Source organism: Mytilus californianus, unplaced genomic scaffold (genome assembly GCF_021869535.1).
Source record: "Mytilus californianus isolate M0D057914Y unplaced genomic scaffold, xbMytCali1.0.p SCAF_8, whole genome shotgun sequence".
Taxonomy (NCBI): Eukaryota; Metazoa; Mollusca; class Bivalvia; order Mytilida; family Mytilidae; genus Mytilus; species Mytilus californianus.
In genome coordinates this window covers 94,324,557-94,348,076 of record NW_026262734.1, presented here as the reverse complement: position 1 = coordinate 94,348,076, position 23,520 = coordinate 94,324,557, and the positions used below count along the sequence as shown (strand labels likewise).

At 34.2% G+C, this 23,520-nt stretch overlaps 3 protein-coding genes across 4 annotated transcripts in view; 2 read left to right on the top strand and 1 right to left on the bottom strand.

The window, feature by feature from the left end:
* The window catches only part of LOC127713093 (replication protein A 70 kDa DNA-binding subunit-like), a 49,034-nt gene extending 38,572 nt beyond the window's left edge, over window positions 1-10,462 (bottom strand). The window contains exon 1 of the mRNA XM_052219719.1: window positions 10,345-10,462. Coding sequence (XP_052075679.1) covers window positions 10,345-10,377 — 33 coding nt within the window. The 5' untranslated portion in view covers window positions 10,378-10,462. The remainder of the gene's footprint in view (window positions 1-10,344) is intronic.
* A 37-nt stretch (window positions 10,463-10,499) lies between these two features.
* On the top strand, window positions 10,500-14,696 carry LOC127712906 (uncharacterized). The gene is made up of 4 exons (XM_052219502.1): window positions 10,500-11,391; window positions 11,937-12,875; window positions 13,851-13,970; window positions 14,260-14,696. Exons 2-4 carry the CDS (start codon window positions 11,954-11,956, stop codon window positions 14,694-14,696), a joined length of 1,479 nt encoding a protein of 492 aa, XP_052075462.1. The 5' UTR covers window positions 10,500-11,391; window positions 11,937-11,953.
* A 1,798-nt stretch (window positions 14,697-16,494) lies between these two features.
* The window catches only part of LOC127713094 (merlin-like), a 33,060-nt gene continuing 26,034 nt past the window's right edge, over window positions 16,495-23,520 (top strand). For both annotated transcript variants that reach the window (XM_052219721.1, XM_052219720.1), the window contains exon 1: window positions 16,495-16,743. In XM_052219721.1, the coding sequence (XP_052075681.1) occupies window positions 16,636-16,743 (108 nt within the window). In that variant the 5' untranslated portion in view covers window positions 16,495-16,635. The remainder of the gene's footprint in view (window positions 16,744-23,520) is intronic.

The following is a 23,520-nucleotide window of genomic DNA, read 5'->3' as shown; positions in this document are numbered from 1 at the left end:
GTAGCGTGAGCCCTGATACCTTATTAGTATCAATTTGTGTTACTGTCAAGCGGACAGACAATTTTTTAAAACCTGACTCTGATCAGGGCAAAATTTCTGAAAAATTTACGGTTGCCAGATTTTCAATATATATATATATTCTAATCTACTAAATAGCAGTTATGATTTTTGGGTCGTTAATCATATATTGAAGTCGCCCAGGCGACCATTTCAGTAGACTAAATTGAAGGCTGAAAGGGTCAAAGTAAATATTTTGTTAATATTTTATGTAAATTAAACAAGCCTAATTAATTTAAGTCAAGTTGTTTGGTTCTACCTTAAACCTGTCAGTGCAAAAAAACTTGTATTACTACAGGCCTGAAAGCCCCCCCCCCCCCCTCCCAAAAAAAAGTACATCTGTCTTTTTTAAAGAAAATTTTCAGTTTAGTTTTAGCACAGGCTTAAAACACATACTACTTTCATTCGACATTGTTATCGTTTTATAATATAGACCTTATTGCTATTTGGGAATCTGCAACACTACAACTATTGACTTCATACAACAAGGCCAAGAAAAAAAATCTTTGTTTCCGGTAACCCGACCGACCCTGTTTTTTTAGCCCCGACCCTAATTTTTTTATTGGATCTTCAAAAAAAACAAAAAAAATTGGTATCAACCGACCCTGTTTTTGATACAGGCTTCTGTTAATCGACATAATTATTTATCTCACTTGTTTCTACTGGCACAGAAAGCCAGTAAAACATTTTATTTATGTCAAAAGGTATTCCAAATAGGTTAAAATCCAAGAAATTTGCACAGCAGTTGCTTCGAAAACATTGCAAATGGCCGCACTTCCGGTATTTAAAACTAATTACGCACCCGGACTTGGAAAAACCATGATAATTTTCCGGATTTTGTTTACAATGTCAAAAAAAAAAAAAAAAAAAAAAAAATCCGACCTACCGATCCTTTTTTTCAAAATGATGTTACTGGAAACACAGATTAATTTTTTTTAGGCCCAATCACTTTTCCTTTGTAGGTGTAATACCACCATTGATTTTCCCCTATTAGTCTTTGTTAAATTTGCACTTTTCAAAAAAATGTGCAGAATTTATCTTTGTTTCAAATAAAGAAATACTTGGCATTAGTAAAGATTTATCCTGTCCAGTACTATAGAAAAAATTTCACATAACATTTCATTGCATATAAGAAAGTAACCATCACTGGAAGTTAACCAATCAAATTTTCCCCCTTTTTTAACCTGTGTACAAGCTTTAGTAACCATGTAACCTCAAGTTTCCAAAATATTCTATAGAAACCCCAAATAAAAAAATAATGGTGCTTTGAAATACCCAAGATATATGTTTATGACCCAGAAATGTTTTACTGCAATGAAATGTAGGATCAATTACCTGCAACTGTCAAATTCAAGGGAATATTTTTTTTCAACCTATTTTCGTATGCAACCGGATGTGACGTACTATGATTTGGTGGTATTACACCTAAAGAAGACTTTTTTGTTAAATAAACTGAATGTGACTTTTTTCATTTGTAATACTGGTTATTTCAAGCATTCCTGTCAAGTTTTGTCATAATCAGTTCAATAGTTTGAGAAAAATCTAGTATAATGTAAGACGACATCTACAGCGATTCGAGCAAAATTTCTTCGAAAAATCCAAACCAAGCCGCATCATGATAGAATATAGTTTGGACCAATAAATGATCAAATATTTATCTCATCTGCCTACAAGCAGTTGAATATGATACAAAAGATGACTTTAGGATGATAAATACTACTAATGGACCTCTTTGTCTTCCTTATAAGGTCTCTTTTGGTCCATTTATACCTCTCATTTCCTCAAAATTTCTACTTTTTAGGCCAATAAATAAAAAATTTGGGGTAACTTTCACTCATTTATGATAGAAATGTTATAATAAATGATTAATTGAAGTATTCAAAATGAATGAACTATCCGTATAAAAGTTTACTGTCTCCAAGGAGGTTTCAATAAGTCCTTACGTAAAACTTAAATTTACGCCGTGTTCCAGAGAGGGACATAAAAAGCTTCTCTTTTGGTGAATAATTTGTTGTTCCTGCTTTAAAAATAATTTCATTTACTTAAAACTATATATTTATTAAAGTATTTCTTAGGAAAAATTTTCTAGTATAGCAGAATATGAGAAATAAGGAGAAAAAGCTTCCCAAAACTCTAAGTATGGCTTGTTCTGTCAACTAATATTCATGGTAAAGTCCCATTTCAAGGAAATTTTCTCATAAAATGTGTTTTGGAGACTCAATCCACTCAGAATATTTCATTATTTGTAATATTTCACTTAAATAGCCAGAAATTTTAACACATGAGAGTACTCACAAGGTCAAAGGTGCATGTACAGCTTCCCATATTAGGTGTAATACCACCATTGATTTTCCCCTATTAGTCTTTGTTAAATTTGCACTTTTCAAAAAAATGTGCAGAATTTATCTTTGTTTCAAATAAAGAAATACTTGGCATTAGTAAAGATTTATCCTGTCCAGTACTATAGAAAAAATTTCACATAACATTTCATTGCATATAAGAAGGTAACCATCACTGGAAGTTAACCAATCAAATTTTCCCCCTTTTTTAACCTGTGTACAAGCTTTAGTAACCATGTAACCTCAAGCAGGCCATAATCTTGCCGGCGAAATGACGATTTAAGTCGCCAAAGAATTTGGAAAATTGCTAAATCTTGCCGGCCGACTGACTTCATAGCGAAGTCAAATCGCTATCAAAATCGGTAAAAGGGAGACAACTTGTGATTGACAAGTCTCACAGGTAAAAAAAATGGCGGCTGACAAGGAAAATCGAGATTTTCAAAACGACCCAGGACTAATACTATAAACGATCAAATTAGATAAATACAACGGCGACTTTGAACATCCTCAGATATAACTTTCAAAACTGTTCAAACGGAATACTGACCGCCTGTTTAAGTTATCGTTTTACGATGATTTTAATCTGAGGATGTTGCGTAATCACTCAGCTGATTTGTTTTATCATTTTTATTACCTACACGAGTCGATCAATTTTACTTTACGGTAGGTAAAGGGTGGAAACTAAAGGTAGATTTATTATATTCATTGAATAAAAATTGAAATATAAAAGGTAGAAAGACAGCTGATGGATAATGTGATTGCAAACGTACGACACTCGACCAGATAGTAATCAGCAGTGGATTTTTTCTCATGACCACTTCGTTGATATGGATGATATTTTTTAAAAAATGATAGAAATTAGCTCTTTAACGGATAATTATTTTGCGATTGAAAGATATTTTTATTTATAGACTTACAATCTTTAACAATAATCTTAATTTTCAACTAACATAAATGTGCTGGACATTCAATAATGTTTTACAAAATAATGACAAGTTAAATTCCCATTCATGTGAAATTCATCAGGTAAACTGGGAGTCATATTTTTCTGGAGTTTTAAAAATAAATTGAGGCAGATGCACATGAATTTAATGCATCATAATCTTGATAATATTACTAGGCTACTCCTTCATGTCCCAATCAACTAATTTTATTTAGAACACATTATGGTATCAATAAATAAATAACAACTATATATTGTCTAAACCTTTTTATTAAGAACTTTCTATATATATATATACATTGTGTACAATAACATATGAAAAAACTGCAAGTATATCTTTATTGAATATAACTTGAACAATTTCCTTAGTGATACATGTGACTGTCAAATTCAAGGGAATATTTTTTTTCGACCTATTTTCGTATGCAACCGGATGTGACGTACTATGATTTGGTGGTATTACACCTGTAGAGTTCTCAAAAACTGGTTGTCCTAAGGTTTTGACCACCAACATTTTGTTAAGATCAGACACAAATTTGTTTTTTTTTTTGTGATAGAAGTAATAGTGAGGACATGCAGATTTTTTTCATGGACCACCAGGGTCTTTGTGACTCTTTTTCAATTGAAATGACTAAATTTTACAGGAACCTTTGTGATATGCAGTTACAAATAGCAATAAGGTGTAGTGACACAATCTGAATATTTCATATGGGTCCAGGGAGTAAAATGACTTAGGTCGGTCCAGTAACCATAAACAGACATGTTATATTTAGCTTCCAACTATAGACCTGTATCATTAACTTCCATCACATGTAAGGTCTTGGAACACATAGTCCACAGCAGTATTATGGACCATTTTGACAAACACAACATACTTACCAACGCACAGTATGGATTCCGCAAAAAACGATCATGCGAATCACAACTTTAATAACAATCAACGACATTGCAAAAAAACTGGAAAAAGGATCCCAAGTTGACATCATCCTTCTTGACTTTGCAAAGGCATTCGACAAAGTACCGCACCACCGCCTTTTACACAAACTAGAATTTTATGGAGTAAACCCTAAAACTACAAAATGGATTCAATCATTCCTCGAAAACAGAATGCAAAGCGTAATATTAGGAGCTGTCTCCTCTCAAGTCCCGGTACTATCAGGCGTCCCCCAAGGCACAGTTCTTGGACCTCTATTGTTTCTGACCTACATAAATGACATGCCAGAAACATCAACGTCATCTGAAACAAAACTTTTTGCAGACAATAGCCTACTTTTTAGAACAATAAACAACCAGGCAGACAGCGACCTTTTGCAAAAAGACTTAACATCATTTGAAGAATGGGAGAATAAATGGCAAATGAGTTTTAACGCCAAAAAATGCATAGTTATCAGAATAACGCAGAAGAACAAAGAAGTGAGAGATACATCATATAAACTCCACGGACACACACTAGACAATGTTGATGCAAGCAAATACTTAGGCGTAACTATCAGCAACAACCTATCCTGGGATAGACACATTGATAATATTGTAGGCAAAGGAAATAAAACATTGGGATTTATCCGAAGAAATCTGAAAGACTGCACAAAACCAGTAAAAGCAGCAGCATATACAGCCATGGTAAGACCTTCAGTGGAATATGCCTGCACAGTTTGGGATCCATCGAACCAAAAAAAGATCAAATCATTAGAACAAGTTCAAAACTAGAGGCTCTCAAGAGCCTGTGTCGCTCACCTGTATTTACTGATGCTTTGGAAATTATGTAAAATAAGGTTAAAATCATAATTAATAGTATTAGATATTAGATATTATAATGATATCTAAGATAATAACAAATAAAATGCTTCGCTGGGGCGCAGCTTGATACGACCGCAGAGGTCGAACCCTGAACAGTTGGGGCAAGTATGGACACAACATTCAAGCTTGATACAGCTCTGAATTTGGATTGTTATTAAATATTTGACACAGCATAGGTTTCTGACACAGAAAGAATGTGGTCTAAGAACTTGAATTTTTTTAATTTACCTATTATGGTCCAATGTCCAAAATCAAAATACATGGTTAGATTCAGCATATCAAAGAACCCCATATATTCAATTTTTGTTAAAATCAAACAAAGTTTAATTTTGGACCCCAACTTGGACAAACTTGAAAACTGGGCCCATAATCAAAAATCTAAACACATGTTTAGATTCAGCATATCAAAGAACCCCAAGAATTCAATTGTTGCTAAAATCAAACTAAGTTTAATTTTGGACCCTTTGGACCTTAATGTAGACCAATTTAAAAAACGGGACTTAAAATTAAAAATCTAAATACACGGTAAGATTTGGAATATCAAAAAACCCCAATAATTCAATTTTTGATGAAATCAAACAAAGTTTAATTTTGGACCCTTTTGACCTCAATATGAACCAATTTGATAGCGGGGCCCACAAATAAAAAATCTAAGTTCATGGTTAGATTCAGCATATCAAAGAACCCCATATATTCAATTTTTGTTGAAATCAAAAAAAGTATAATTTTGGACCCCAACTTGGACCAACTTGAAAACTGGGCCCATAATCAAAAATCTAAACACATGTTTAGATTCAGCATATCAAAGAACCCCAAGAATTCAATTTTTTTGTTAAAATCAAACTAAGTTTAATTTTGGACCCTTTGGACCTCAATGAAGACCAATTTAAAAAACGGGACCCAAATTAAAAATCTAAAAACACGGTTAGATTTGGCATATCAAAGAACCCCAATAATTCAATTTTCGATGAAATCAAACAAAGTTTAATTTTGGACCCTTTTGACCTCAATATGAACCAATTTGATAGCGGGGCCTACAAATAAAAAATCTAAATACATGGTTAGATTCAGCATATCAAAGAACCTCATATATTCAATTTTTGTTGAAATCAAACAAAGTTTAATTTTGGACCCCAATTTGGACCAACTTGAAAACTGGGCCCATAATCAAAAATCTAAATACATGTTTAGATTCAGCATATCAAAGAACCCCATATATTCAATTTTTGTTGAAATCAAACAAAGTTTAAATACTGGACCCTATCTTGGACCAACTTGAAAACTGGGCCCATAATCAAAAATCTAAACACATGTTTAGATTCAGCAAATCAAAGAACCCCAAGAATTCAATTTTTGTTAAAATCAAACTAAGTTTAATTTGGACCCTTTGGACCTCAATGTAGACCAATTTAAAAAACAGGACCCAAAATTAAAAACCTAAATACACGGTTAGATTTGGAATATCAAAGAACCCCAATAATTCAATTTTAGATGAAATCAAACAAAGTTTAATTTTGGACCCTTTTGACCTCAATATGAACCAATTAGATAACGGGGTCCACAAATAAAAAATCTAAATACATGGTTAGATTCAGCATATCAAAGAACCCCATATATTCAATTTTTGTTGAAATCAAACAAAGTTTAATTTTGGACCCCAATTTGGACCAACTTGAAAACTGGGCCAAAAATCAAAAATCTAAATACATGTTTAGATTCAGCATATCAAAGAACCTCATATATTCAATTTTTGCTAAAATCAAACAAAGTTTAATTTTGGACCCTTTGGACATTAATGTAGACCAATTTGAAAACTGGACCCAAAATTAAAAATCTAAATACACTGTTAGATTCGGCATAACAAATAAATAAATGTGATCAAAGATTTTACAAATCTAATGCGCCATACTTTGCAATTAAAGATTACTTCTTGAAATTTTTCAATATTTGAAATTTGAAAAAAAAATAATATTTGAAGAATAATTCTTTTAATTTCTGAAATCTGAAATGAGAAAAAATTGGCCCCCCACAATTTCTTTTTATCCCCCCCCACCCCCTTTTTCCCCCAAAAAAATTCTTTCCCTCAAGATATGGTCATAATCTCAATTCAAATTTCCAATGGAGTTGGCAACCATAATTACCCATTTAAATTTACCATAGTGCTAACTTAATCTATTTTATAATAGAATTAATAAAAATATAGTGTCAAATCTTTCATATGGATTTTTTTGTAAAAAAAAAAGATGAAAACATTTGCAGATATTTTTACTGGTCTTCCTTTATAAATATGCATTTCTTTAAACATAATTTAAAAGCAGTGTAAGGGAAGTAACCAAAACGTTGTATTTGGATTACCTCCCTTACACTGTTTTAGATTATCTTTATTGTTCATTAACCATTACTTTATACATAATTTAAAAGCAGTGTAAGGGAGATAATTTCAATGATGTATTTGATTTATCTCCCTTACACTGCTTTAAATTATGTTTTGTACTAAAGTAATTGTCCATTAACCAGGACAACCTTGTTTTTCCCCCTTTTTTGCCCCTAATTCCTAAACGGTTTGAGCCATAACCCCCCAAAGCAAATCCTAACCATCCCTTTGTGGTATGGAAACTTGTAGTATAATTTCAGAGAGATCCATACACCGTTCCACAGTTATTGTCTGGAAACTAGAAAATGCTCATTTTTGGCCCCTTTTTGGCCCCTAATTCCTTAACTGTTGGTACCATAACCCCCAAAATCAATCCCAACCTTCCTTTTGTGGTATTTAACCTTATGGTCAAATTTCAAAAAGATCCATTCACTTAAACTAAAGTTAGAGTGCGAAAACCAATATGTATTCGGACGACGACGCCGGACGACGACGACGACGACGACGTCATACCAATATACGACCACAAAATTTTTTTGCGGTCGTATAAAAACTGCAAAATTTTAGTAAAATTACTAACTCAGGGGCAGCAACCCAACAACGGGTTCTCGGATTCGTCTAAAAATTTCAGGGCAGATAAATCTAAATCTGATGAACATTTTTGCCACCTGTCAGATTTGCTCTAAATGCTTAAGTTTCAGAGATATAAACCAAAAACTGCATTTTACCCCTATGTTCTATTTTTAACCAAGTCGGCCATGATGGTTGGAAGGCGGGGTCATCGGACAAATCTTTTAAACTAGATACCCTAATAATGATTATGGCCAAGTATGGTTAAATTAATTTGTCTCAGTAGTTTCAGAGAAGAAGATTTTTGTAAAAGATTACAAAAATTTACAAAAAATTGTTAAAAATTGACTATTAAGGGCAATAACTCCTAACATGCCTAAAGGGGTCGACTGACAATTTTGGTCATGACAACTTATTTGTATATCTTACTTTGCTGAACATTATTGCTGTTTACAGTTTATCTCTATTTATAATATATTCAAGATAATAACCAAAAACTGCAAAATTTCCTTAAAATTACCAATTCAGGGGCAGCAACCCAACAACAGGATGTCAGATTTGTCTGAAAATTTCAGGGCAGATAGATCTTGACCTGATAATCAGTTTGACCCTATGTCAGATTTACTCTAAATGCTTTAGTTTCAGAGATATAAGCCAAAATCTACATTTTACCCCCATGTTCTATTTTTAGCCATGGTGGCCATCTTGGTTGGTTGGCGGGGTCATCGGACACATTTTTTAAACTAGATACCCTAATGATGATTGTGGCCAAGTTTGGTTAAATTTGGCTTAGTGGTTTCAGAGGAGAAGATTTTTGTAAAAAGCTAACGACGACGGACGACAACGACGGACGCAAAGTGATGAGAAAAGCTCACTTGGCCCTTCAGGCCAGGTGAGCTAAAAAAGCATCAAGATTTGTTCATAATAACTACTCAGACCGAACACCTGGCTGTGTAACACACATGGTTAAACAATTACAGTGGGAAAGCCTGGAAGAACGTAGGAAAACCAACAGACTATGTATGCTATTTAAAATCCAGCACAGGCTAATCGATATAGATAGACAACAATATCTAATACCCAACGACAGCCGGACCAGAGGTATAGGCCGCTTTTACCAAGAAAGAACAAAAACTGACACCTATGGACAGTCATTCTTCCCAAAGACCATCAGGGATTGGAATCAACTTCCAGCTAAAACAACATCGACTGACTCGATAGAGGGATTCAGAGCTGCTCAGAAAGCAGGATCTGATAGGAAGTAAACAGCATAGCATGTACACATGTAAATAATTTTAATTGTAAATTGGCGAACGTTTTAAATGTAAATAACTTTGAGAAGACTTGCTGCCTTGCCCGGCACTGCGCTAAGTTTTCGCGGGACCATACACATTCAATATGAATTCGGTTCCTTACTTGGAAGAAGAAGAAGAAGAAGACATATATTTTTTTGGGGCCTTACATGAAGATAAATAAAACAGCCTCTAAACAAGACAAATAACCAAGTTATTGTTTTGAATTTGGTCTACCATGTTACTTTCTCCATATTTCTGTTGTTTCATAATTACCATACTAACTCATACCCATACCCTAAACCCTCAAACTGCTGGTAGTTTTTTAAAGTTCTGGTTGCATTTCGTGTGCCAGAAAATACGATAGATCAATGTCTGAGATGCGCATGCCCATCAATGACGTCACATCCTTACGTCCGTTACATTTGGGACCCATTGAAGAAAAATATTGCACTGTTTAAAACTTCGCCTTCCGTCTTTTATTTGAAAGTATGGAGGTCGCCAATGCGATTCGTAATGTTATGATTTCCTTGGGACGGAATAAAAATCAAATTTTACCCAAATTCGATTGCTTAGAAAATGGTGAAAAATATATTGAATGACGAAAAAAGTGATACATTATTAAAGTTTAGATGTTTATATATCTAAATATATTAAGTTTTATGGGTATTGGAGTGATTGGGATGAAAGAGATACAGCAATGATCAGAAGCTTGCATCAAATAAAACAAGGACATATATGCTTCTACAGCACAGCCGGTGTGGGCACATTATGTCCCTCCGACAGCAAAAATGTCAAATCTTACTCTAACCTATAGAACACCGCTCACCTAACCGTTTACCCTAACCCTAAAGAGAAGGGACCCCTCATCGCCTATATTGGCTACAATTATAAAAGAAAGAAGGCCATGATAACATAAAGTATTAAATGGGATTGTTAAATTGTTATTCTTCTCTTCAAAATTCTATTCACCTCAATAGCACCCGATGTTAGATCTGGAGCCATTCTGTGTTGTTTTTCGGATAATGCTTTGCCGGCTTTCTGCTTTATTTGCTGATTATTGCTTATTCCCGCTAAATGTATAGCTTACTACGCATGCGGCAATTGTATTTCTCTTTCCGGTTGGGTTACACTAATGTCCTGACAATGTCCTGACAATGTCCTGACAAAGTCCTGACGGATATGAAAATGCTAATTACGTTTTCATTATATAAAGGATTTACTTTAAATTTGGAACCAAGCAAGATGACAACATTAATCTAATAAATAAAAGAAAAAATATTAAAAAAAATATTTTTAAGAGTTAGAAAACTTGACCTGACCAACTTCGACTTTGAAATCACTAATGTCCTGACCGATATGAAACGGCTAAATACTTTTTTATTATTTACAGGATAGACTTCAAATTCGATATCAAGGAAGATTAAAACATTTAATCCAAAAATATAAGAAAAAAATGAAAAAAAAATAATTTTTAGAGTTAGAAAACTTGACCTGACCAATACGATTTTGCCGCGACTAATGTCCGGACCGATATAAAACTGCTAATTTCTTTTTTATCTTTGGAAGGATTAACTTCAAATTTAGTAGCAAGGAAGATTTCGACATTTAACAAAGAAATAAAAAGAAATGAAAAGAAAGCAAATATTCAAAAGACCAAAAAACTTGACCTGACCAACATAGGCTATTCACCAAAAAAAGACATGTTCGTTTAAAAAATAGAAAGACTATGTATATTTCTTAAATAAATGTCTTTAAGTTTGATAAATATCAATATTTTATTAAATATTTAAATGACAAAAAGAAAAAAATGTGAACAAGTATTGCAAGGGTAAAAATATATTGACCTGACATTGTCGAACTTGTCCTGATCAATTTTCTAACTGAAAGAAAATGTTAACCTCTTACCTTAAATTATTGAAATTGAAAATATCCGATCACAATGATATTACAACATTGAACGCAGAAAGATACTGTTGAAATGAAACGAAAGAGAAATATTAGAACCAGTTGCTGAATGTGAGTATTGTTTATGCATGTTAACTTTCTGTTATTGCTCTAATTGTTTATCTGATTAGGGGCTTGTTATGATTAGATTAATCACCTACTTGTTAATCCAATTAATTAATTATGAACGTGAACTGTGACCAGCTATTATTAAGACTGATAATTTATGATAAACAATACATTGGTATTTATGGGCTTCTACAAGCTTTGGTGATTGCTTTTTAAAAGTGAACATTAGTTACTTACAGTTATAAATATAATACATATTTTTAGTCTCTTTCAAAAGTTTTCATAGTGCTCTAATACATACAACCTCAGTGCTTTTTATTCGAATTGATATATTGCTTTAGTGCTATTTTTCTTTGTATATAAATCTCCTTGCTTTTGTTTAGTGTAATTAATTGTAGAAAATTGTAAATATATTTTTTGTGCTTTTGTTACATATTACTTGATTCTAATCATGTCTTCATTTCCAGTGCTGATTGCTGGCCATTCCCAGGCCAAGTATTTTAATCAATATTTATCTTTATCTGAAACTAATGTGCTTTCTTATTCAGGTTTTCGTATTGACCAGATGTTCAACGAACTGCAACCAACCATCGACAACTACAACACCGTGGTACTTCACGTTGGCGCCAACGACCTCTCCCGTGGTTCATCAGTAAAGACTCTACTCAGGAAATACCAACAACTGACATCAGACATTTGGCACAGCAACCCAACAGCAGACATCATCATATCTGGAGTCCTACCTAGAGCCGACAACCAATTCCCAGGGGCACTTCTGCGCACCAACTTCCTAACGGAACTCAACCAGAGAGCTCGGCTACTCAATACCAAACTACAGTTACTAGCTACCCGAGTTCCAAGACTCCACTACGTTGGTCACCCGTCATTCGCCCAGAAAGGTACTATCCAGAGACACCTACTCAGTCGAGATGGTCTTCATCTAAGCTACCGTGGTACATCAACTGTGGTGAAAGACATCGAGAGCGCCATTCGTCATCTACGCAAAACCAAGGATACTCATGACAGCATCTGGGAACTACCAACGTCAACACCAACGTCAACACCAACGCCAACACCAAAAGCACCTACACCAATGCCTGACCCAACTGAACCAGCTGTAGACCAATCACTGTACCGAACTGCACTACTCACTTTACCGATACGAACACCAACACCAACACCAACACCAAAACCAGTACTAACTTCAACAGGTATTCAGGTGATTGAAGAGTGGCCTGCTCTTCCACGGGTATGTTATCTGGTATCTTCTCTTATTAACACTTCATCTACCTCTAACACTGTGCATGTTCCTACCACCACGTCCTCATCTGTTCCAGCATGTACCATCTCACCAAATCCTGTTTGTGTCGCACCTACCTCCACTTCTAGCCGCTCACCCACTTCCACTTCTTACCGCTTGTCTACCTCCACTTCTAACCGCTTGCCTACCTCCACTTCTAACCGCTTGCCTACTTCTACTTCTAACCGCTTGCCTACCTCCACTTCTAACCGCTTGCCTACCTCCACTTCCAACCGCTCACCCACTTCTAACCGCTTGCCTACCTCCACTTCTAACCGTTTACCTACCTCCACTTCTAACCGCTTGCCTACCTCCACTTCTAACCGCTCACCCACTTCTAACCGCTTGCCTACCTCCACTTCTAACCGCTTGCCTAACTCCACTTCTAACCGTTTACCTACCTCCACTTCTAACCGCTTGCCTACCTCCACTTCTAATCACTCACCGTCGTCTGTTACTAACACTCCCATCTATTTTAAAGGTGCCGGTCATGTTTTGTCTAATTTTTATCCATGTATTCTTACTTTCCAGGGGTTAACCTTCAGTAGTTCTGAACATTTGTATCAGTATCGCAAGGCTGTCGAGCATTCCGATTTCCATTTGGCGCATCTTATTCGTTCAGCTTCGACAGCCAAGGACTGCAAAGTCCTTTCAAAACATGTAAAAACTAACCAGAATTGGTTATTATTCAGGCAGGACATCATGCTTGAAGTTTTGGCAGTTAAATTAGATCAGTGTGCAAAATTCAAAAAATATTTACTTAGTACAAAATTATCTGAACTGATACACAATGTAGCAGACACTTTCTGGGGTATTGGTTGGAATGGCAGTGGTACCAACATTCAGGGTAAGCTTTTGATGCAGTTACGGTATAGTATTGCTAACACTCCTTCAGTTAACTCACTAGTTACCACCACTCCTATTGCTAACACTCCTTCAGTTAACTCACCAGTTACCACCACCACTCCTACTGATAACACTCCGTCAGTTAACTCCCCAGTTACCACCACTACTATTGCTACCACTCCTTCTGTTAACTCACCAGTTACCACCACTCCTATTGCTAACACTCCTCCCGTTTTAATTGGTGGTGGTGTCACAGTTTATTCAGTTACAGATCATATTCATCAGAGTGCCATTGTGGATATTTTAACTGATCCAGATACATCACGTACATCCGACATGCCACCAGCAAAGCCTAAGGGAAACGAGGTATATTTGATAAGATCCGATAACCATGATGATTGGAAGTGTGACCAATACCAGTGGCTTCATTATGGGAGTAAATTCATGGCTATGTTCCGAAATTATAAATGTGTGCATGAATATGCTAGCGAAACAATTTCCAATTATATCTGGATTTCAATCAACAGGTTTAGCGCCTCTTTTTGATGAAGATAAACAGTGTTGGACAGAAAATTTCGGGACATTCACCAGTCAAGATACACCATGTGTGCAAATTCACCATACCGGAAAATCTCATTGGATTACATCTCTTCAGACTAAAAAGGATAGTGCCGTTTATGTGTTAGATAGTTACAGTAAAGATTTCAGATTAACACCATCGACAGAAATTCAGTTATCAGCTATTTATTCTCATGGAAAAAAGAACTTGCTTGTTAAATTACCTGATGTTCAACAACAAACAAATGGATATGACTGTGGTGTTTATGCTATTGCCAACATGGTGGAATATTGTCATAAAGAAAAACTCAACACTCAAAGACGTACGAAGTTTATTGAGAAATACATGCGACCACATTTAATATCGTGTTTGGAAAAAGGACATTTTACACCATTTCCTCAAAATACAACATCAAGTACAGACTTTGTTAGGATTTTTGCCAGAAGAATTGAGTGTAGTTGTCAGTGTGGTAAACCAGATGTTTTTGAGAACATGATTGGATGTGAAGCGAAAAGAGGACGGATCAGCTGTACTAAGTGGGTTCATCAGACATGTTCAGGAGTTTCAGAAGATTGGTACTGTGATGAACATCGCGATGCTTGAACATTGTATTGTATTGTATTGTATTGTATTGTATTGTATTGTATTGTATTGTATTGTATTGTATTGTATTGTATTGTATTGTATTGTATTGTATTGTATTGTATTGTATTGTATTGTATTGTATTGTATTGTATTGTATTGTATTGTATTGTATTGTATTGTATTGTATTGTATTGTATTGTATTGTATTGTATTGTATTGTATTGTATTGTATTGTATTGTATTGTATTGTATTGTATTGTGTTGTATTGTATTGTATTGTGTTAACTCCTATATATTAGATATGAACGTTTTTCATTGTGGTAGGTAATCGTGACTAAATTGTTCTTTTCCATTTATCTTTATTGAACTCAATTTAATTGAATGTCTTCTTTTTTTCTGTTAGTGAAAATTGTGTGTATTAATTTATTTTATTTCTTTGTGATTCTAACATAATTGTAATTTATATGCTTGTATATACATCGTTTTTAAACAATACGAATCTCATTTCCTGCCTTTATATGACATGTATAATCACTCAATAACTAGATAAACAAAAAATAAATAATCAGATAGGAAAGAAAACATTCCAATTTGTGATTATAGTAATTAATATAGGTGTGATTTTATTTTAATGGTTCATATCACCTTCCTTTGCGTTTACTTTTATACAGTTTTTTTTTATTTAATTGTTACATCAAGAAGAAAAAACCTTTCCATTTACTTAGTTATTAAAATCATTAATGTAGGTAACTAATTACATTTCACTTTTATAATTATTTAATTGGGTTTAATAATTCAATAATTAGTTTCATTAGTCACACTTATTAATCAAATCAAATGAAGTAGAGTTGTGATGAGGGGTAAACAATACTCACAGTCAGCAACTTGTACTCATATTTCCCCTATCTTTTCATTTAACAAAATTTATTTGCTTTGGATGTTGTGTTTTATGGATAAGATAAATATAAATTCAATGACAATATAAGGTAAGAACTAAAAACGTTTTTGTTTGTGTATTAAGTTTAATAAATTGAAGGTGGTTAGGTCAAGTTTTTATTTCGTATGAAATATTGTTTTCCAATTACTTTATAAAAAGTATTAAAAAGAAAACGTTATAATTTGACTTGGTTTCAAATAAGAACTCAATCATACCAACAATGTTACAAGTATTAGCACTTTTATATCGGTCAGGACATTAGTCACGACAAAGTCGATGTTGGTCAGGTCAAGTTTTTTTACCCTTAAAGTATTTTTTTCCCAATTCTTTTCAAATAAGTATTAAATCAATATTACTTTCTTGTCTGGTGTCAAATTTGAAGTCAATCCTTCCAAAGAAAAAAAGGAAATTAGCAGTTTTATATCGGTCCGGACATTAATCGCGGCAAAGTCGTAGTTGGTCAGGTCAAGTTTTCTAACTCTAAAAATTATTTTTTTTGCATTTTTTTCTTATATTTTTGGATTAAATGTTTTAATCTTCCTTGATATCGAATTTGAAGTCTATCCTGTGAATAATAAAAAAGTATTAAGCCGTTTCATATCGGTCAGGACATTAGTGATTTCAAAGTCGAAGTTGGTCAGGTCAAGTTTTCTAACTCTTAAAAATATTTTTTTTAATTTTTTTTCTTTTATTTAATAAATTAATGTTGTCATCTTGCTTGGTTCCAAATTTAAAGTAAATCCTTTAAATAATGAAAACGTAATTAGCATTTTCATATCCGTCAGGACTTTGTCAGGACATTGTCAGGACATTAGTGTAACCCTTTCCGGTTTTTTAAATGCAATCACCCAAGCGCTTTACAGAAAGGTATTTACCTTTGTTTGTCAAGCATTTCAAACTGAAATGAAAAATGAAAACATTGAAGAAATGTGAAAAATGAAGATGAAAGGGATCGGTTATTCGTTTTATGAGCACCATGTAAAAGTGTTCAATTAGCAGATAGACTAATAAAACGTCAAAATGCCTTTTGTTAATATGAAAAAGGCTGCTCAGGCCTCAGGTAGCTCAAAAAGTTTTGCTGTGAAAGTTACAACAATGGATGCAGAACTTGATTTCACAACTGTTGAGGTGAATATTTCGAGCATAACTGCCTAGCCATGATTGATAAATTCGTTTCGGCCATGATATTTTGTTATATTAGTAAAGTAGTTAGTTATATGAAACACATTTATATCACATTTAAATCAAATGTTGTTTAGACAGTTAATTAGAAATTAGTCATTTCTGCTTTCGAGACGCGATGGCCATATTTCCATGACGTCCATAGGATGTGTCTGCCATACCACCACATTGTTCTTGGGATGTATTGTCCATACATTGTAAAGACGTATCGTATCGTCCATACTTTAAACTTTAAGTATTTATTCCATTGAGGTTATAACATAAATAATAATATAAATATAACCCAAAAACATCGGATGTTGAAAGTCTTCAAGCATTTGAAACATCAGTCAGAAGAACCAACGCAATAAATGCATGCCAATTGATCGGAGGGGACTTCAATTTGCCAGGATGGAACTGGGCAAACAAATGTCTATACCAGGGAACACAGCACACAGAACAACATTACCATTTTGCAGAAATCCTTGACGACAACGGACTAACACAGCTAGTGCAAGAGCCTACAAGAAACAAGAACACTCTGGACCTCTTGATCACTAACCGTCCTAGCAAAATAATGAGAATAGATATCATACCAGGAATATCAGACCATGACATTGTATATGCTGAAATGAACATCAACCCAGTAACAAACAAACAGAAACAACGAAAAATCCCTCTCTACAAGAGGGCGAAATGGGACAGCATGAAGGAAGATATGAAACATCTACACAACGCTATTCAACAAGAAAGCAATACGGATAGACCAGACATAAATATGCTATGGAAAATGTTTAAAGACGGTCTTGAAACAAGTACAAACAAACATATACCAGCAAAAACCTGTAAGACCAAAGATAAGAACCCATGGATTACACGGGAAATAAAATCACTCATAAGGCGAAAAGACCGAGCATATAAAAAGAAAAAGAAATCAAACCATCCTGATGATTGTGCAAGATTTAAAGAACTGAAAAAGACAGCACAGAAAAGCCTAAGACAAGCATATTGGAAGTATATTGAAAGTATCATCACCCCAGAGAATCCTGAAGAAACACATGCCCCTTCTAAAAGATTTTGGACATACATCAAGCACAGAAAAAGTGATAAAAGTGGAGTGGCACCTCTAAGAAAAAATGGTAGCTTAGAAACAGATCCAATCAACAAAGCAAACATATTAAATGAACAATTTCAATCTGTATTTTCCACAGCAAACAACATCAGCAACAGTGAATTCTACAATCAAAATCATATGTCCGACTCACCAGAAAATTACCCTGACTGTAGAGACATCCTTATCACAATCAACGGAGTAGAAAAACAATTGAGAAACCTTAACCCACACAAAGCCGCTGGACCGGATAACATCAGACCAATGATACTCAAAGAACTTGCCAGCGAAATCGCTCCCATACTTACCATCATATTTAATGTTTCGATGGAGACCGGCAAAGTTCCAGATGACTGGCGGACAGCAACAGTCACACCAGCATACAAAAAGGGTCAAAAGTACATCCCAGCAAATTACAGACCAATATCTCTTACATGTATTTGCTGCAAGATCATCGAACATATTGTTACCAGCCATATTATGAAACACGCAGAGGCAAACAACATCCTTTATCCACTACAACATGGATTTCGAAGTAAACGATCCTGCGAGACGCAACTCTTAGAATGCATTGATGACTTAACGAAGTACCTTGAATTGGGAAAACAGTCTGACCTACTGATACTAGACTTCTCAAAAGCATTCGATAAGGTATCCCATAGCCTGCTCCTACATAAACTCAATCACTATGGAATCAGGGGAAAGACCAACAGCTGGATAGAAGCGTTCCTGACAAATAGAACCCAAGTAGTAGTAGTTGAGGGTGAACAGTCAGACAGAGCAAAGGTAGAATCTGGAGTTCCACAAGGTTCAGTCCTAGGCCCTAGTCTATTTTTGTTTTACATAAATGACCTAGCGAATGACCTAAAATCAACAGTTCGTCTCTTTGCTGATGACACAGTAGTCTACTTAACCATCGCCTCAGATACTGATTGCCGACACCTACAGTCAGACCTTGATAAACTGGCACTATGGGAGGAAAAGTGGAAGATGGAGTTTCACCCAGAAAAGTGTAGCGTACTGACTGTCTCCAGAAAGAAAAAGCCAATCAAATGGGACTATGTATTACATGATCATGTACTAAAACATGAAACATCAATTAAGTATCTGGGCTGCACCATCACAAGCGAACTAGACTGGGGAGAACACATCAACAACATTACCAGCAAAGCCAGCAGAAGCCTTGGTTTCCTCCACAGAAATCTACACATCGGCTCTAAAAGCATCAAAGAGCAAGCTTACAAAACCCTAGTAAGGCCCCAACTAGAATATGCCACAACAGTATGAGACCCATATCATCAGAAACATATTGACCAAATTGAAAAAGTTCAAAGGAGGGCTGCGCGATACGTCACCAAGCGCCACAGAAACAGATCAAGTGTCACGGACATGATTAATGAATTGGGTTGGAAAAGTCTCCAAGAACGACGCAGAGAGGCCAGGCTCGCAATGATGTACTAGATCGTCAACGACAAAGTAGCCATCAACAAAGACATGTACCTCCAGAGACCAACCAGAGTATCCAGACATACACAACAGCATGGATACATGGTACAAACAGCAACCAAAGACTGCAGGAAATGGTCCTTCTTTGTGAACACCACCAAAGACTGGAACAAGCCTCCCCGGAGATCGCCACAGCACAGTCATTTGAGACATTCAAATCTCAAATGACCAACCTTACAAAATAAGTTGAACATTTGTTTTTATCCTGTTTTTAACCATGCAGAACCAATTTGCCAGTATATTCAGAAAGTTGAATGTGGGCAGTATATGGAAGAAGAAGAAGAAGAATACAACACTACCCAATGTATGTTTGTATCCGCTTGTCATGATTGTAGTCAGCTTGAGTGCTGAGTTTTTATAGTAATCATGATTTGTATTTCCTTTACCATTTCTTGACAAAAGCATAGTAAATACTTATGTTCATGAAAGAAATAATAATAAGCAATTAACAATCTTCTTAAATCATTATCTGATTACTTTGTCACAGTTTATATTTGACAGATGACAGAAATTAATATACCATTTGGATATTCATTCTTATTTGTTTTATTGCTTCTGTTTGCTTTACGAAAGATATTAAACATGTGTATATCTTAATCATGTTAATGCTTCAGAAATAAATTATATTTCAAAAAAAAAAAACCATGGACAACGCGTCTTCACATCTTTTTTGGCCGTTACATCTTTTTAATGTATGGACATCATGGCAGTATAGACGTTGCGTCCTGCATCGGTCATATCGTACCCTGACCATTATCCTTCAATTTGTATCCTTGCATAAACCATACGTACCATATGGAAGTTTTATATATGCCATTTTGTACATCATGAATTATTTATAGGTACATGTATGCCACTTTGCATTTTATGGAAGAATTTTGCATAAATGTGTACCACTTTGTACCATTGTCTTCCATGACAATCAAGGCTCCCACTAGCAGGCGACAGGCGAAAAAGTCGCTTTCCTGTTCGTCACTTCGCTTTGCCCGTCCTTCAAAACAGATATCTAGTTGCCCTGTTGTTCACAATAGTCGCTTGCAGTCGCTTTCGTCATTCATCAGCAATTTCTCATATTTTCAGCTAGTCCGATTCCGATGAATCCTGCCTCTGATCTGTTGTTCCTACAAATATTTCAATGGCGGATGAAGAAAATTTTCAAAAATAAACAATGTTTGACAAGCTATTTGGAAAGGAATATGATGTTTTTAATACAATAAATGGATTAAAATTGCCTTTGATTCAATAATTGCATTAAACGCGTCATGTTCCTAACCAAATCGCTTGTCAAACATTGTTTATTTTTGTAAATTTTCTTTGTCTGCCATTGAAATATTTGTGAAGCAAACCAACTACGACTGAAATCTGTATTCTTATGATAATAACTACAGAGGTCTGAATTGAACAGCTGACAAAAGAATAATTATCCCCAAAGTGAAAATTACGCATTCCACGAGTATTAACATACTTTTGGTTAGATCTCCTAGCTTTCATGTAAATGTGGTGTTTCTATTTATTGTTGAAAGTTGCTTAACTAAGTTAGATTTATATATATTTTTTTAATGAGAAACAGTGAATTTCATCAAGTATGTATTACTAACATATCATATATGTCCTTGCCCCCTCAGACATGGTCTATTAACTTAAATACTTTGGCTTAGTTTACATGTATTAGTTTGTGATTAGATCAGTTTAAGATGAATCGCTAATGTTAAGTCAATGATATTTGGTATGCAAATTTATTGGCATTTGCAAGTCTTGTTTCCATGGAGATTATATAGCCAAACCCCCTCATCATGGTTCATTGACTGAAACTTTTTCATAGTTTACAAGTTAATGTTAGTGTTTAGGTTTGTTTAAAGGGAACGAGTTAAGTCAATGGTATTTGGTATGCAGTTGTATTAGCATTGGCACATCTCATTTCCATGCAGATTGTTTAGCCATGTACCGTCAGTCATGGTCATTGACTTTAAATATTTGCATAACTTACAAGTTACATGATAAAGTATTGTTATTTTAATTTCAACATTTGCAATTATCAAAATTACAAAAAGGAGAGACATATCTCTGTGTTAACAGTTTATATTTGATATATATGATATTTTCTTTTCCTTTTTGTTGAGCCTTCGCGTTTTGTCGAAAAAAGCGAGACATAGCGATCCTACATTCAGTCGGCGGCAGCGTCCACAAATATTCACTCTGTGGTTAAAGTTTTTGAAATTTTAATAACTTTCTTAAACTATCCTGGATTTCTACCAAACTTGGACAGAAGCTTGTTTATGATCATAAGATAGTATCCAGAAGTAAATTTAAAAAAAAAAAATCCTGTTTTTCCGTATTTTACTTATAAACAGTCAGGGGTGCTACTTAAACAAGTGATTTCATCATCACTTATTTCAGTGATTTGATAAATTCAGTTATCACCTATTTAAGTGATTTTAGTGTTTTCTTTGATCTTCAAATGCTAATTTCATTGATTTTCCATATTTTCACAATCTTTTCTTTAATTTTCCTACATAAATCAATTATCCCTTTTTCTTTGTATATTAATTTCACCAGTGCGCTTGGGCAGTAAGTTAGTGCGCTAAAGCTTTTAAAAGTACCCTTGGGAATTTTTCTGTAATCAAAAATTCATTAACTACTCTTACTATCAGAAAAAGATCAACAATATTAGGTAACCTGATTGGTTTTCTTTTGAGTTAGAATGATCTACTTCAAGGTTATGACCTGATCTACAAACTATTCCAGTTTTTGCATATTTTAAAAAAACTGTAAAAGTGTCAGGCTTATCAAGCAAAATACAATTTCTGCATATACATAGTTGTTTTTTCAATGGAATTGTTGTCTTTTTACCAATAAAAAAATCAAGCTTGTGGGAAAAATATCAAAAAAATGTTATAAACACTTATTAAAGTGATTACATTTTAACTTCTAAAATTACTTGTTTCAGTGATTTTAAAAAGTCTGTGTGAAAATTTTTAATATTTCACAGCCAAAATCACTCGAGGGAGTGATTCTGAAATCACTTGTTTAAGTAGTACCCCTGACTGATAAAAGGACTTAGTTTTTCTGCCAGGAAACATTACATTCACTCTGTGGTTAAAGTTTTTAAAATTTTAATAACTTTCTCAAACTATCCTGGATTTCTACCAAACTTGGACAGAAGCTTGTTTATGATCATAAGATAGTATCCAGAAGTAAATTTAAAAAAAAAAAATCCTGTTTTCCGTATTTTACTTATAAATGGACTTAGTTTTTCTGCCAGGAAACATTACATTCACTCTGTGGTTAAAGTTTTTAAAATTTTAATAACTTTCTCAAACTATCCTGGATTTGTACCAAACATGGACAGAAGTTTGTTTATGATCAAAAGCTAGTATCTAGAAGGAAATTTTTATTAAAATTTTGTACTTGTTTATCCATATTTTACTTATAAATGGACTTAGTTTTTCTTCCAGTTAACAGTCTGCAGTTAAATTTTTTAAAACATTTATTAGATTCATAAACTATCCTGGATTTTTACCAAACTTGGACAGAAGCTTCTTACAATAAAAAAATTGTATCGAGAGGAATATTTTTATTAAATTTTTTCCTCATCTCATTTTTGTTGAGCCTGCGATTAACAGCAAAAGTAGGCGAGACACTGGGTTCCGCAGAACCCTTACGAATTTTTAATTTTAAAAAAGTTCTTTTAGTGCTAAATACTTAGATTGTAGATTCTGACAAGAGGACTAATATAGTTGTGCAACTCATTGCAACTATAAATGACTATTTAAACAGTGTTCTCCCCAGATATTTCATATAGCATCCTGCAGGTACACAGGGAAATTTGAAATACACATCCATAACACAATCTGTAAGGAAATCAATTAAGAAAGAATCACATTCAAGAAATATAGCATCACATTACCATGATGCTAAAAGCATGAAAAGGCCCTGGGGAGAACACTGATTTAAGACTAAACTTAATTTTCTTAAACAACTGTTACATGTACTTTAATTGACTCTGATGTTAATTGAACACCAATAAAAAAATTAGAATACAAACGGCCCTTTATATAATAGTAAAAACCAATTATTGTAGTGCCACGAGCCAATGAGCACTCCTCTTTCAAATCTCACCACTTCTC

Coding starts and splice junctions, on each gene's coding strand:
- LOC127712906 (XM_052219502.1), top strand. CDS start 11,954: ATGTTCAACGAACTGCAACCAACCATCGACAACTACAACACCGTGGTA. Junction 12,876..13,850: donor GCCTACTTCTACTTCTAACC/GCTTGCCTACCT, acceptor TAACTGATCCAG/ATACATCACGTACATCCGAC. Junction 13,971..14,259: donor CCAGTGGCTTCATTATGGGA/GTAAATTCATGG, acceptor CACCATCGACAG/AAATTCAGTTATCAGCTATT.